This window comes from Martes martes (genome assembly GCF_963455335.1).
Source record: "Martes martes genome assembly, chromosome: 2".
NCBI lineage: Eukaryota > Metazoa > Chordata > Mammalia > Carnivora > Mustelidae > Martes > Martes martes.
This window is the reverse complement of record NC_137889.1, coordinates 205,620,773-205,635,918: the sequence shown is the minus strand read 5'-3', so window position 1 is coordinate 205,635,918 and position 15,146 is coordinate 205,620,773. Positions and strand designations below refer to the sequence as shown.

General features: G+C 44.2%; 1 protein-coding gene across 11 annotated transcripts in view; it reads left to right on the top strand.

Moving 5' to 3' along the window:
* LIN54 (lin-54 DREAM MuvB core complex component) overlaps positions 1-15,146 on the top strand; it is a 67,680-nt gene that overhangs the window by 48,625 nt on the left and 3,909 nt on the right. For 10 of the 11 annotated variants that reach the window (XM_080797712.1, XM_080797710.1, XM_080797708.1 and 7 more), the window contains 8 exons: positions 1,568-1,784; positions 6,505-6,578; positions 6,745-6,942; positions 8,064-8,155; positions 8,990-9,061; positions 9,820-9,922; positions 10,075-10,212; positions 13,715-13,917. In XM_080797712.1, coding sequence (XP_080653838.1) covers positions 1,568-1,784; positions 6,505-6,578; positions 6,745-6,942; positions 8,064-8,155; positions 8,990-9,061; positions 9,820-9,922; positions 10,075-10,212; positions 13,715-13,917 — 1,097 coding nt within the window. The remainder of the gene's footprint in view (positions 1-1,567; positions 1,785-6,504; positions 6,579-6,744; positions 6,943-8,063; positions 8,156-8,989; positions 9,062-9,819; positions 9,923-10,074; positions 10,213-13,714; positions 13,918-15,146) is intronic. The other variant, XM_080797707.1, reaches the window with a different exon arrangement.

Here is a 15,146-nt window from a genome sequence, read left to right as displayed (position 1 = left end):
ATCCAGATCTTTAAATAGCGATGTTAGACATACACCGATTTAAAATGCAGTCAGATCTTATTTTTGTTTCAAAGACCCAATTATATATCTCTCATAAGAGTTGTAGCTTGAAGCTTAGGATGCAGAAAAGTTGAAAGTAGAGGAAAAAAGGTATGCTATGCAGACTTAACTGAAGCAGCCCCTGTACTCGTGCCGTGCTGGACCCAGCTCATGATGTGGCTGCTGGATCTAAATCCCATCCCCTTATTTCGCTTTGGACGCATGTCCCTCGTACACAGGAAGTTCCTGAGAAATTGACTATGCTGGAGGCACCTTGTTGAGGGCAGTAGTTTCTTCCAGGAGCTGAGATAGGAAGGGCGATGCCTCCTGCTTCACTGGATATATTTGTCTCACGCTTGCTAGATTTGTCAGTAGCTTGCATATGTAAACATTTTATCCCTTTTATTAAACTTTATGTTTCCATTTAACCCATGACTGTTGTGGCTCTTGTCTCTTATCTTCATTTTAAATCTGCTTTGTGATGCCTCTGCCCAGGGATAATATGTGAATCATTTTATGCTGAAGAAATCTCCTTTGACTGTTGCCTACAGAGCTTCCATACAAATGATATTCTTTTCTCTTTTTTTCCTGAGCTTTTATGAAAATGTTCAAATTCTTAAGAATTATTCTTTCATAAATTATTTTGCACATAATATAGATTTCCTCCATCATGTCAGGTGTCATTAGCATGAGGGCTCTTTGAAGACTAGGAGGGGATGTAATTCTTTATGAAATGATACTGTAGAACCAGCTGAGATCCGGTCTGGACCTTTGCTTTGGAGAAAAATCTGTCGCATACTGGTTAAACGTCAACTGAAAACGTCTTGAAAGACTTCAGTTCATTTAGCTTTTTGGGAAGTCACATTGCTGTTTATCAGAATAAAGGAAAGGATTAAAAATTATTAAAATCATACTGACTCAAGCTTGAATCTCCCAAAATTGGTTATCCTGGGCAACCAAAATTGGGGTAATTTTGGGCCGAATTTGGCCCCTTAAAAACCCGTATGTTAGTGGGTACATTTGTATCTGTGGATACAGTTGGATCGACTAGACTTAATGAGGGTGTAAGACGCGCCTTTCTTTTGGATTTCTTTCTTTTTTAGAAGATGTAAAAATGAAATTTGTCCTAGGTAATTTGGTGGGTACCAGTAAAACCAAGTGTCTGCATCTTCTTCTCTGTGTTGAATATGAGGCTTAATTCTGGGAGTTTTAAAGTAATTCTTGTCTCATAAATAATAACAAAACCGAGTAAGTTCTTATAACTTAAGTAATAATTTCTTCATAGCACGTCATCTGCCCTGGATTCTCAAGGGAGTAACTACTAGAGAGAGAAGGTAGAACTCGTTAATTTTGGTTTCACTCCTGTATTCATTACTATTCTTTTCATTTCTCTTTGAACAGGTTGTTCCTTGCAACAGCTTTTGGTGAAATACAGGAACATACTTTTTTACTTGAGCGATTGTCCTAAGTTAAAGGGTAGGAAAGTTAAATCCCAGATTAACGATAGCCGTGTTGTATTGTTTACTAGGCAGTGAAATCAGCTGTGCAGACCATCACTGTTGGAGGCGTGAGCACATCACAGTTTAAGACAATTATTCCTCTGGCAACTGCTCCCAATGTCCAGCAGATTCAAGTGCCCGGAAGCAAGTTTCATTATGTCCGCCTTGTTACCGCCACAACAGCCAGTAGCCCGAGCCAGCCAGTTAGTCAGAATCCCAGTACAAACACTCAACCTCTCCAGCAAGGTTAGTAACCATTTCTTAAACACAGTAATGACTTCTTTGAACATTATGAAAGAACTTTGGTCCTTTTCTTGCTGAAGTCCTGATTAAGTATGGCATTTCAGCTGGGAGTGTGCACGAGCCACTGTTGCGGAGGACAGCAAAATGGAGCCGTCTTCTGTATAAACACGGGGTTTCACTCTGCTCGAAGCCGGGGCACGCTGTGCCTGCTGGACCGTCAGACCGCAGAATTATTCCTCAGTTTGGGGGTAGCCATTATGTTGCTGTTTTATAAGCCTGTCATTTATGCTAATGGGACAAGTTTGGATGAAACCCAGTTATTTGTGTTCTTTTCTAAACTGTGAAGCTGCTTAGTATGGTTTGGATCAGTTGAAATGACTAATAGGCAAGATACAAGAACTTGAGACTACTTTCATCCTTTACTTATTTTGAATCTGTAATTGCTAATAAAAAGCAATTAAAATATTCTGTGATTTTGCTTAGTTCTCCTTTTCGTGGAGGATATTCGTATTTGTAATCCCGCCATTTTCTGTCTGTGTTGAGCCCTTCCTGTCACCTGATACATAGACACAGACACACACACAAGCACTCTCCGTGTTTATCCACTTGTCAGAAGTTGAGTGGTGTGAGAGGATCAGAACAGCTTATAGTTTAGGGCTCGATTTTTTGGTCTCAGAAGACTGCTGCATATCCCATCGATGTCAAAAAGCAGTTGGTGGCAAGTAAATGATTTATTACTTACTGGATGTAAATAGAAGAATTAAAGACCACTTGTTTGCTTTTTCATTTTTATTAAGCGATCAGATGGCTGGAGCTGTCTGCTGCTGAGAGCTAGTTCACCTGAGGGAAACTGTGAAAGAGAAAACCTATTGATTTTTTAAATTACCAGTGGGAGAACTTGGAGGATACGTGAGGGAAACGGTATTGTAGTATGTATTGTATTAAAATTAGACCGATTAAGTAACTATATTTTCTAATCCCTCTTTAAACTGATTTTGGAAGAAAATCTTTTATTACGGTGTTCTTAATGAAGGGAGAATGAAACCTGCGGATCGCCAACTCAGGGAGCCCCGTTTTCTCTTCTCTCGGTGCTTACACTTAGCCACTGCAGGTGTGGTGCTGCGGGTGTGGTTGACTCTGGAGGTCCTGGTGATGTAAAGCAGCCGTTGGTGCAACAGGCTGTGTCTTATGTGCGTATGTTTATATGTGGACCATGTGCTGAGACCCATTTCCGGTGTAATGTTAATGCGCAGTTCCTTGTAGATAATGAGCCTTTGGTGAAGGTAGAAAAGTTGCTGAAGACCCAGGAGGAGTGGAGGAATAGGTTGGACGGTTCCTAAATCTAGCGTGTTTATCGGTACCTTCTTTTCCAAGTTTGTATCTGTCTTCCTGCTTCTCTCTCACCTCTGTATGCTCTTTGCTTCCCGGAATTCGCTCACATACACACGTCCTTCTTTTTCCCTGCTTCTTTGTTTTCTGCTTTCCTTCTCTGTCCTCCCCTCTGTCTCTCCAGCTCTCAGTTCCCCTGTATCTCCCCTCTTCCGCCCATCATGTACACAGCCACCTATGTGATTGCCCTATGTCCACCGTAGTTTTCTCTGTTTGCTCTCCTACCCCATAAGAGACCTGGGTATACGTAATATATATTATTTCACAGGAGTAATGAATTTATAATTTTTAGTAGAGATTTACAAAAATAGTTGCTGTAGTTCATCGAATGTACTAGTACGTCTTTCGAGGGGCTTAATTTCCAGTAAGGGATTTCCTTATGCCAGAGGGAGGTGGGCTCATCTTATACATTTCCCGCCAAAGCCCTACAAAACCGGTATTCAAAGGCTCCACTATGTTCACTGCTGGCTGGAGGCAGGCAGCATGGTAGAAGGATCCAGGAGAGTTCATGGTTAATCTCTTTAGAATGTAATCTCCTACCATCTTGGTAAGGAAGTCAATTTAAGAAGTTAGAAAGCCTTAAACACTTGGATGTATGGTTTCTAAAATTTGGAAGGCGGTTGTTCTAAGAGGATTGTTCAGAATTTCTGTTCGGGACTAAAAAAGAAGAGTATTCCAGCTTCTGTGAAAATGGCAGTAGTAGTAACGTGGAACTACACTCAAAAGTTGAGGAGGAGGAGAAATACAGACCATTGATGTAGTTACGTAACACCAGTATGTCCCCCTTTCCGTAGGTAATTGGGCCACTTCATTTGATATTTCCTTTATTTCCCAGGTTTTAGTGAAAACTCAGCATGCAGATACCAAGCTAATGTAAACCTGGAGTTTCCAGATTTTCAAGCTGTGTGCCTGTGTGTGTGCGCGCGCGCACGTATGCCCACGTGCACAGAGACAGTCACCCTTTCTTTATTATCCAAATACAAACCACCCGCGCCTGTCGTTTGATGTGACTAAGGGCAGGCCACACACGCCTTCCCGCTGCGGAGACCATCGAAGTTCTCACCTTCTCTGGTTGTCCGGGCCATTCAGAAGCGCTGCTTAGTGTGCTCACGGGACCGGGACCAGCGCCTCCAGTCCAAGGAGCAGACGGTGTAGGGGGTCTGTTCTCCAGATTCCAAGCAGAAATTCAGGCTTTTAATTCACCTGTCAATTCTTTTTGGTATTGCCGAGACCAGTCTACGGTGGTTATTATAAATTAAAGCTAAAGCAACTGAAGAGAATCAGAACAGGAAATAATTTTAAATCCGGTATCAGATGTCCCTGCTGCTGTAATTATGGTCCTGCACTCCTTTTTGTATAACAGCTTTATTGAGAAATACTTGGTGTCTACTATAAAATTTACCCCTGTTGAGCATACAGTTTAGTGGTGTTTTAGCGTGTCGAGAGAGATGCAGTCGTCACCACTAAACCCCTTTCTGGAGGTTTCCCTATTTCCCGCTCTCCGCTCCGGCCGCTTGCCGCAGGGGCCGCTCCCTCGTGGGTCGGAACCCTGTCTGGCGGCCTTCCAGGACTCTCCGAACCCTCCGAGCTTTTTTATCTAAGAAAGTCTGTTCTTCTTTGTTCAGGGCAGTTAGATCCCATTATCTCAGCCTCTCCTTTCAGACCAGGCTCTAGGTCTTTTTGCATAAAACAAACTGGAAGGGCTGTCCTTCCTATCTTTTTAAGTCCCTTTTTTTAGACTGTGGAAGTGGCAGTAGGCCGTATTAAAAATTGTACTTCCTTTGGGCTAGTGCCAGCCTCTCTCCTGACTTTCATCGTAGCTTTTCTCCATGTCCGGGTTCATCTTCCCGTCAGATCGGCTCAGCCGGGAGGTTTTAGTCCTGGTGGCTGTCATTTTCCGGGTCCCTTGAAGGCTTCGCAATGACTTAGTTTTCTTCCCTTATACGTGCAGCTTCTGCCATCCACTTGGGTGATGGGTCATGTTCCTTTCCCCTCTACCCTGTCTCTTGCAGCTGCTCTTCTGTCCGTCCCCAGCTCTGTCAGCCCAGGTAGACCCTCAGTGTGCACAGGCTTCTAACTTCCCTCGTCCCGCGCAGCTCTGTTCTGTTTTGCACGCTGCTCCCAAATAGTTTCCTTCTATGCTGTTCTAGTCGTAGTTCTGTACTTCGAAATCCTCAGGAACTTCTCATGGCCTACCGAATTAAAAAATACAGATTAAATATATAGATTTCAGCCCTGACATTCAAGACTTGGGCTTAGCTCCTTTAACCCCTGCTTCCAACCAGACTGGTCTGTTCACCAGCATTTGGGGAAACGTTTTGCTGCTTTCCCGCATCGAGCCTCCACTTCTCACGCTCCTGCCCCTGCGTGGAGTGGCCCGTCCCAGTCTGGTGCCTCCTCCCCTCCAAGCCCGGCCGCTGAGCAGGACCCGCCTCGGACGCTCCGCCCTCCCGCCGCCTGTGTGTCCCCACCCTCTGCCAGTCTCCCTGGCACCTGCGGCACCTTCTCTTTTTAACTGTGCTTACTTTATTTGGTACGTGTCTAATCTGCTCTGCTCGAGTGTAATCTCTTTGAGCAAGTGTCCTGTACTTTCGTTTCCCTGGAACACAGTCCACAATGCACTCGTGGTTGTGACAGCGACAGTGACATGAATGGCAGCTAACCTTTATTGAGACACTGTTTGTTGGACACTGTTCCAATAAATTTTCATGGATTAACATATTTAATCCTTACGCCCTGTGAGGGAGGTGCTATCCCCGCGTCATAGATGGGGATATAGGCGAAGAGAGCTAGAAAGCAGCAGATAGGATTGGAGTCTCCAGGGTGTTAGGACTTAGAGACCATATTCCTAACCTTCATGCTATCTGTGCTGCCTTGTAGTAGGTGCTCTGTAAATAATGAGTTATACAAGAATGATGTTTTCTCTGGTTTTCACACAAATGTGGCAATTAGAAAGAGTATAGAACAGCATTGTTACTCAAGCCCCTGAACGGCAGTCTTTTTATCTAAGGAACGTTTCAACTGACTAGATTTAGTAGGGAGCGTTGAAATCATCCAAATACAGACAGAAGTATTTTCGGTAGGCTGTCTTAGAGGACAGACGTTCCCTTGTCAGGCAGATAGACTGTAGCTGCTCCCTTAGCTCCAGGTTCCCTGGTAGATGGTCTCGGAATTTTAAAAGGTCACTATCCTCATTACAGGTTGCTCCAAACAGGAAGCCAGTGGGATTCTTTAAGCTCTTTTATGAGGATAGCTTGAGAGAACTAAGTGTCTTCAATGTTTCAAGCACTGTTTCCTGTAAATAAATTGTCCTTTCCTCCCCTTTCTTAAAAAGCAAAGCCAGTGGTTGTTAACACCACTCCCGTGCGGATGTCAGTTCCTCTCGTCTCGGCACAGACTGTCAAACAGGTGAGTGTCCCGGGACTTCTCTCCTCAGCCTCTCCCAAACGGTTCACTTTTCAAACTGAAAGTTGAGATTCACATGCAAGAGATTCATCCTGAATGGGAAGGCTGTAAAGTGTATTTCTGTCATCGTGGATACGCGTGTTTGTTCTGTTTTGTTTTGCTTTTTAAGGTTGTTCCCAAACCCATCAATCCCGCTCCGCAGATAGTCCCCAGCAACCAGCCCCAGCAGCGGCTCATCATGCCCGCCGCCCCGCTGCCGCAGATCCAGCCCAACCTCACCAACCTGCCGCCAGGCACCGTGCTGGCCCCGGCGCCGGGAGCAGGCAACGTGGGCTACGCGGTGCTTCCGGCTCAGTACGTGACCCAGGTAAGAGGAGGAGACGGAGTCACTGCCTTTCACAAGGGATGATTTGGTCAAAGATGTGCAGCCCCATCACAGTCTCAAACCACTGGAAAACCTCGTACTCAGTATTAAAGTGGCTGTTTCCAGGATCTTAAGATGCTAACAAAAACGTCTGAATCTGTTTTGAGGTACCGTTAGCATTTGCACAAGTCACATACACAATCAGACACTTGGGAACTGAGAGCAGTTTGGCAAGAGGACGAGACTGTGTAGGTAGAAGAAGGGGCGTTGAAGCTGACGTGGGCAGAGTTCGAGTGCGCTTAGAGAGCGCGGTGGCTGTCATCCAGCTCTTCTCACGGATGAGGAGGGTGCTGTGGACTTGCTCCCGGAGGGCCGGCCGTCACACGCGCCTGTAGTGACCTGTCCTGACCTGCCCCGACGCTCTCATCCCGTCCTCTTTAGTCAAAGCCGCGTATCATCCGCTGGCCGCGCCGATCAGGAGCGCTGCTCCCCGGAAGCAGATAGAAGTTTTCTTTTTCATGTGAGAATCCAGCAAATGAGCACCATGTTCTAAACTGTTGACTTGATCTCCTCAGGTTTTACGAGAGAGAAGCAGAAACCTGGTTTCTCTAACAAAGTGTACTTTGGAGTATGTTGAATGTGGCTGTTGATTAGAAAATGAGTGTTGAGTGTTTCTCTCGTCAGCGTCTCTTTTCTTGTGTGGAAATCAGTGTAAAATAGAAACGGTTGCCCGTGTAATTCTCACTCTCTGTACCTCGTGATGGGATGAGCGACCACATGGAACCTTCCTGTTTACAAGTAGACGCACTGCATTGTTCTCACCGGTACACGTCACTACCTGTCCTGTCGGAGCATGGCCCCGAGCTTCCTGATCCTGATTGGCCTGCGGCTCTGTGAACACCTTCTTGTGTTTGTACCGTGGAGCACTCTGAAAATGTTCACGTTGTCTTCTCCCTCTAGTGTTAGTTTGGGCCTTTAGAAGAGCTCCATGAAGTACTGAGTCTGTATGAAACTCTACTGTCTTTCCCATTTTAGTAGATGGATTTGTTTCTTCCTGATCGTGATGTCTGAAAGTATTGTGCATGTTTGTATGTATGGTCTCCAGTTGCCTTTCTTTATTGTAGCTGCAGCAGTCCTCCTATGTGTCCATAGCAAGCAACTCGAGCTTCACTGGGACACCTGGTATCCAGACCCAGGCAAGGCTTCCATTCAACGGGTGAGTGTTCTGAAAACATGTACGTTCACTTGTTGGATCAGGTTCAGGGCAGCATTAACTAAATGTATTCCAAAATACATTTGTATTTGTGTATATAAACATATATATATAAATATTTTTTATTACAAAATAGGTATATATATTTTTACACTTATGTTTTTTCCTTAAAGCCATGTGAGCATGCCTCTGTAGGACTTTTTACTTTGAAAAGAAGTTAAGGGAGCTGTCAAAGAAGCCCCAAATACCTTTCACTTCGATTCATCAGTTTTGCCACATGATCTTGTCTGTTTCTCTCTCCCTCTCTCTCCCTCACCCTGAATATGTCTTGAGATTGATATTTTAAATTATTACGTTAGGTCCTGGCCTTTTTTTGTCGTCGTTGGTCTGTTTGTTACCCTGGGACTCTGTTCCTTTGCGGTATTGTCTGCGAAGCGGTGCTGAGTTAACTGCGTGGGACCAGTCTGCCTGGCTCCAGTTCGGCCACACACACTGCTTTCTCCTCGCCGCTGTTTGTAACTGAATTCCAAAAGTTTTGAGCAGATTTCAGCTTTAGTTCTCTCAGAAAGAAGAATATTTTTTGTGGCGTGTTCTTTAGAAGCTATTGATCACTTCCTTTTTAACCACCCCCCGCCCCAAATCCCTGTCTTGGCTCTCTGCCTCTCCATGTTACAGCTAGCTTTTGAACTTGATGCGAAGGGAACGATATAGCAGTTTTATTGGAGATGGTTACATGTGTTAAAGCTTTATTTTAGGAGGAGTTTACAGAGACTTTTCTAGTTTTTAATAGCTATCTTTAATTGATTAAAACGTGTATCTCTTTTTGTATCTGTGTAGCATAATCCCATCAGAGTCTGCCAGTAGACCCAGGAAACCCTGTAATTGTACAAAATCGCTGTGTTTGAAATTGTAAGTCTTTTTGCTCTTGTTTCATATTTGATATAGCTGAAAATGCTTTTAAAAGCAAATAGAGTTAACTAAAAGTCTTATTAACAGACCAATTTCATAAGTCTAAGTAATTAAACATGCATGTGAATGTCTGATCGCGTGTGGCGGTGTGAAAGTACTCTCTCATTCATTCAGAAGGAAGTAATTTTATAGTCTTTACCATATGAGGCACTGGTGGAGGGTGTTTAGGGACCCAGCAGCGTGAGACAGACATAGCCTCCGTCTTCAGTGATCATAAATTTGACTTTATTTATGACTTTCATATTTGGCCTCCTAAATGAGGTGATACTCTGAGTAGCTTTTAAGATTGTTGGATGATTAATTTGCTTATTAGTTCTGAACCAAGAGATTTGGCCTGAAACAGTTTAGAGTCCCAAGAAGCACAACTGTAGTTCACGGGAGCGGATTCCACTACTGGACGATAGCCCGTGTTTTACCTTTTTTTGGATTTTGAGGTAACTTACTTTGGAGGCATATAAAATCACGTAGCTTTTGGGTTGACAACAGATAATCTTGGAACTAAGTTTCTGAACCAAAATTCTAGGAGCCTGTGTGACTTGACCTTTGAGCCTGATCACGTGGTTGACAGTCAACCTACATTAACTCTCTGACTGGGTGGCTCGGAGTACATTCTAACTGCTTTCAATCAGATAACTTCTAGTTTTGTTTATTTGAACAGTGACTTTTTTATGTGACCTGCACTGACTTTTATATTCCAGATACTGTGATTGCTTTGCAAATGGTGAATTTTGCAACAACTGCAATTGTACTAATTGTTATAATAATTTGGAACATGAAAATGAAAGGCAAAAAGCAATAAAGGTGATTACTTTTTATTTTATTTAACTGACCAAAATTTCCAGTTTTACCGGATTTTTGTAGAACTCAGTTGTCTTACAATGAAAATTAATTCCTTTTGCAGTTTTTAGTGTAGTGTGATTGAACTTCGGTTGATGTTTGCTCTGTTTTGATAGGCCTGCCTTGACAGAAATCCGGAAGCTTTCAAGCCGAAGATAGGGAAAGGAAAGGAGGGAGAATCAGATCGACGTCACAGCAAAGGGTGTAATTGCAAACGATCAGGATGTCTTAAAAACTACTGTGAATGCTATGAGGTGAGATGCTGGTTGGGGAACATGATCTAACCATTCTTTGCAGATAACTTTGCGAGGGTGTATTGTAAAAATCTGCCTGAAAATTGGGGAGGTACTCTGCGCTTGCAGTTTGAAAATGTGCACAGTTGGTGCAAGGGCCCTCGTCTGAGGAAGACCTTCTGGCCTCCCAAGCAGGGCCTCCAAGGAACCATACCTTGGTTTTGTCATTTTGTCATTACGTAATACTCGGGGTCTCATCACCTGGTCGATCAGTTCATACTTCTTAATCATCATACCTGGAAGTACGCACGTCAGAGCCCCAGTTTATTCATTTTTAGTAAAAATAACCTCAAAGTGGATTGGAAACTCCAGCAGTGGGCCTCCACTGAGGGGGAGTACGACCACTGGCCTCCACGGGCTTTCGGAAAATGCGTGCGGACGCACGATCCCCTGCACTCCAGGGCGCAGTCCTGAAGGTAAAGATTTCTCTTGGCCCAGATGCCTGTTGTCCTCCTAAAGAGCACTGCTCCGTGAACACCTGAATCACGTTAAGAAGTTTGCTCTCCGAGTCTGAGAATAGGAAGGGAGACACGTGGAATGTCGCTGGCTGAGGTCACCGGTCGCCGAAGTGACTGCACCCGTCTGCGCCGTCGCCAGCCCCTCCGCCGGCGGTTTTGCTCACTGCTCAGGCGTCTTTCCGGGGGAGGTGGTCAGAGCTCCGCCTTGACAGATACCGTTCATGTTTAGGTGCTGTTCAAATCATCCCCTTCTTGCTAGAGACAAAGTACAAAGTACAAAAACGTTTATTGTTTCTGCTTTCAGAGCTTAAATGTAGTCTGTTCATGGCCGAGCTTAATCCTACGCTACTGCACTACTTTCTCGGTGTTCCTGAAACGCTTTCCTGACAGCCTCTTGAGTTGAGTCCTTCCTACAGTGAGTTGGCCCTTCTCACGATTATATTTTCAGGCTTTCAAACTTCCTGCTCAGAGGGTACCTTATTTTTAGTTTGGGCAGAAGCCATAGCCTGGCGCTTCCGGTAAAGTGACACCAAGTGCTCCTGGCGTTCGCACCTCGCAGGGTGTGCTCTGCTTCGGATACGTTCCTGCCGTTCAGTGCCCCTTTCCGTACACGAGTGTCCCCGTGAGGATTTCGTGCACGGCGTGCCCTGCATCATGCATTCTTAAGTCACGTATTTTAGAAGTCAGATACCTCTCTCAAGAAGTGTAGGAAGGTAACCTCTTGTTAGTCCTAAAGTCACTATGAATGAAAATTGCATATAATCAAGAATATTTTGAAAGTCTCTTAAATAATGTCTGCAGTCCCGTAATCAGTTTTTTATTCTGTGTTGTAAAAGATGGACATTTTTGTTTGAGCACCTGATGAAGTAGGTGGCTTCTGTTCACGAACTATATTGTACAGAATTTGTCCTGAATATGTAAAAAATGTAAGTTATAAAACCAAATCTACAAAAAGGGAGAAAATGGAAATTGATGGAAAGCTGGGTCAGAAGGGCAAAGCAGCCCTTCGGTGCGTACGGCACTGGACAGTCAGTACATGCGAGGCATACGAAATGCCAACACACAAGAGCCAATAATGTAATTGAATCTGAGCATTGATAGAAGTAGGAAAGGCAGTGCTGGTTGAGATCCGTTAGAAGAAAAATGCTGCCCTGTTATAATAAAATCATTGACATTCTGGACACACGGTGTCTAATAACTCATGTGTCATTCTGAAAGACCGGGAAATGGGAGGACTCGGAGTACACGCAGCGGTGACTAGCGGTAGCTGACCGGCCCGCCGCGAATGGCCGTCTGACAGATCGCACACAGTTGTTGGTCTTTTCATTGAACTGGCTTTTTTGGCCCAGTTGGTCTGCATCTGGATGACACATTCCTGTTCCTTTCACTCACTTTTCAGGGCTTGTTGAGTAGATGAGTGACCGTCCACATTATTTCAATGGCACTGCCTTGTAACCTTGCTTCCTCCCCCTTTTTTTTGACCATAAGGGAAGTTAAATTAACAAAGCTAAGTGACTACCCTGTCGTTTTAATTTCTCCTTCCCGAGTTCCTGTTAGATTATCAGTGCCGTTCCTAGGGTTCTTCATACTTGATCGAGATTACCATTAGGGGTGTGTCGTTTCCCCCCTTGATGTCAGAGACTTTCTCTCTCCATCATTAGATACGTACTAAGTACCACTTTAGTTAGGTTCTCTGACCGGCTTGTAGTAAACCAGTGAACTCAGTGTATATTCATTCTTTTCCCTTGGTAAAGAGAATTTATTTGTGTATTGTAAGAAAGGAGCAGGGTAAATATGTTCATCAGAATATGATTTGTTGATCTTGCCATGTGCTGTAGAAAGGGCAGTAGGTATGTTTCTTTAAATTGACATGGGTTCACTGAAGAAAATGAAGCCAACAAAAGATATTCAAATTTACGAGGTCTGGGAAATGTAAATGAAAGAACAATGTGATCTCACTTTATCTGCCCCCCCCCCATCAGATTGCTAAATGTTAAAAACAGTGTACACTGTGGGGATAGAGGAAAGGCTTTTTTTATACGTTGCTCATGAGATGTGAGGGGTTAGAGCCTTTTGAAAAAAGTCTGGTCACATCTATTAAAATACATGTACCAGTGAGCCCAGTTCTAGAAATCTAGCTCATAGAAATAAAAGCATAATATATATATAAAAAAATCTTTTTCCACCTTATTTGTGGTACTCAAGAACTGAAAACGAATAATACCCAGCAACAGGCAAGTGAATGCGCACATCAGTGGTGCCGCCCCCGTACCAGGGGCTGAGGCCCAGCCACCGAATAGAATGAATTCGGTCCATGCTGGATGACGAGGGTGGGGCGGGGCAGACGATTCCTCGAAGTGTGGTGTGAATGTGAGCATGTGAGCATGTGAGTTTGTAAACCAACCTTAAAAAAAGACTGATGTATTGGTTAAGATAGCTACTTGCATTTGAGGGCTGTGTTTTTCCTAGAAATACATGCTTTCCATAGTTTTACATGCAAGGACACACTAGCTTAATATGGGCTGTTGAAGGGTTTGGGGAATCTGGAGAAGGGGATTCAGGGAGGGAGATGATGGAGATGATCCGTAACGAAAATAGCATCTCTAAAATTCCTTTAATGTGATCATTGTGGTTTTACCTAAGTGGGAATTCACCAGCATGTTAATGGTGATTTGATTGAGGTGGTTGGATTCCGGCTAACTGCTCTTTTTAAATATTGTATCGTTCATATTCTTTATAAAGAACATAAGTTATTCATATCGGGGGAAAAACTGACATGGAAGGGCTCAGAGACATGCACCGTGCAGAGCCGCTCTTGGTCTGAACGTCCGACCTGCCCATACGTGTGGTCAGCCACTTAGGCCACTTAGGGTTTGGCCGGAAGAGGTTTCCCTTGCGGGTGATGTCAGTTGGCTCGTTAATTGTGTTCCTACTGATCTGATCACAGAGTCTGCTTAATGTTTTTTGGGTTTGATTTGGAGACTTTTCTTTTGTAAATCTTTTAGGCAAAAATAATGTGTTCCTCAATATGCAAATGTGTTGGCTGCAAGAATTTTGAAGAAAGCCCAGAAAGAAAGACCCTGATGCACTTGGCGGACGCGGCCGAAGTCAGGGTCCAGCAGCAAACAGCAGCGAAGACGAAGTTATCTTCTCAGATTTCAGACTTGCTTACTAGGCCCGCGCCCGCTTTGAATAGTGGGGGAGGAAAGTAAGTCAGTATTTTCGTGTCTTTGGTAAAGTTTCTTCTTTTTGGACTAAATTAAGTTCATACTTCTAATGGTTGTAGACCTCTCGCACTGTCTTTCTACTTCAGTTCTTGTAAAGGAATTTGGAGGTAACGGGAGAGCTGCGTCAGATAGAGCGCACTCTTCTGCGGTGCACAGTAATGCATTAATCCACTGTGCTTAATTTAATTGAATTTCTCCCCACTAAGATGAGGTCATTATGTAATTATGTAATTTGACAAACCCCTAAGAAAACCAAATTTTACAGCTGTTCCTGGTAGTATTATCACTCATAGTTTGGCACATTTTTATCTTTTCCCGCTTTTTCCTGGCCCTTGTAGCACTTTCCCTGTCTTTCTGGAGCACCTTTCCCACCCCTTACTTCACTGGACCACTGACCTCTGGAGTAGGAAGACTCCAGCTATAAAGTGTGGCCGGGTTGAGTTTAAATACCGTCTGCGCCCTGACGTAGTTCGTGAGTTCGACAAGTACTCCCTCTGAGTCTCGGGGTTCTTAATCCTTCCCAGCATCCTTACCAGGTGGCTACGAAGAACAGAGCATCTCTAGCCCAGCGTTTGGCAGGGCCTTATGCAGCCGAACTTGCTCATGTGGATTTGGAGTAGAGTTTGGTAGCAGTTAATTTGAGGAATCATTAAATGCACTGAGCCTTGCCAAGGGGATATATTATTTAAAATGCGTAAGTTGAAGTTGTCTCTAATGCTTCTAGAAATGCTTGTTTAGGGGCGCCTGGGTGGCTTAGGTGGTTGAGCGTCTGCCTTTGGCTTCGGTCATGATCTCGGGGTCCCGGAATCAAGCCCCAAGTCAGGCTCCCAACTCAGCGGAGAGTCTGCTTCTCCCTCTCCCTGTGCCCCTCCCCCGTCTCTCTCTCAAACAAATAAAATCTTAAAAAAAAAAGAGAGATGCTTCTTTTAAAAAAATGTTATTTGTTTGAGAGAGAGAGAGAGGGCATGAGTGGGAAGGGCAGAGGGAGAGGGAAAGAGAATTCCAGGCAGACTTGGCTGAGTGCAGAGCCCGACTCAGGGCTTGATCTCACAACCATGAGATCACCTGAGCTGACACCCAGAGTCAGATGCTTAACCGACTGAGCCACCCAGGAGCCCCTAGAAATGCTTCTTTTTGTTCAGAATATTGTAGATAGTAATTCTGAAGAATTCTTGTAACTGGAATATAATCAGCAAATGGTTAGTGACTG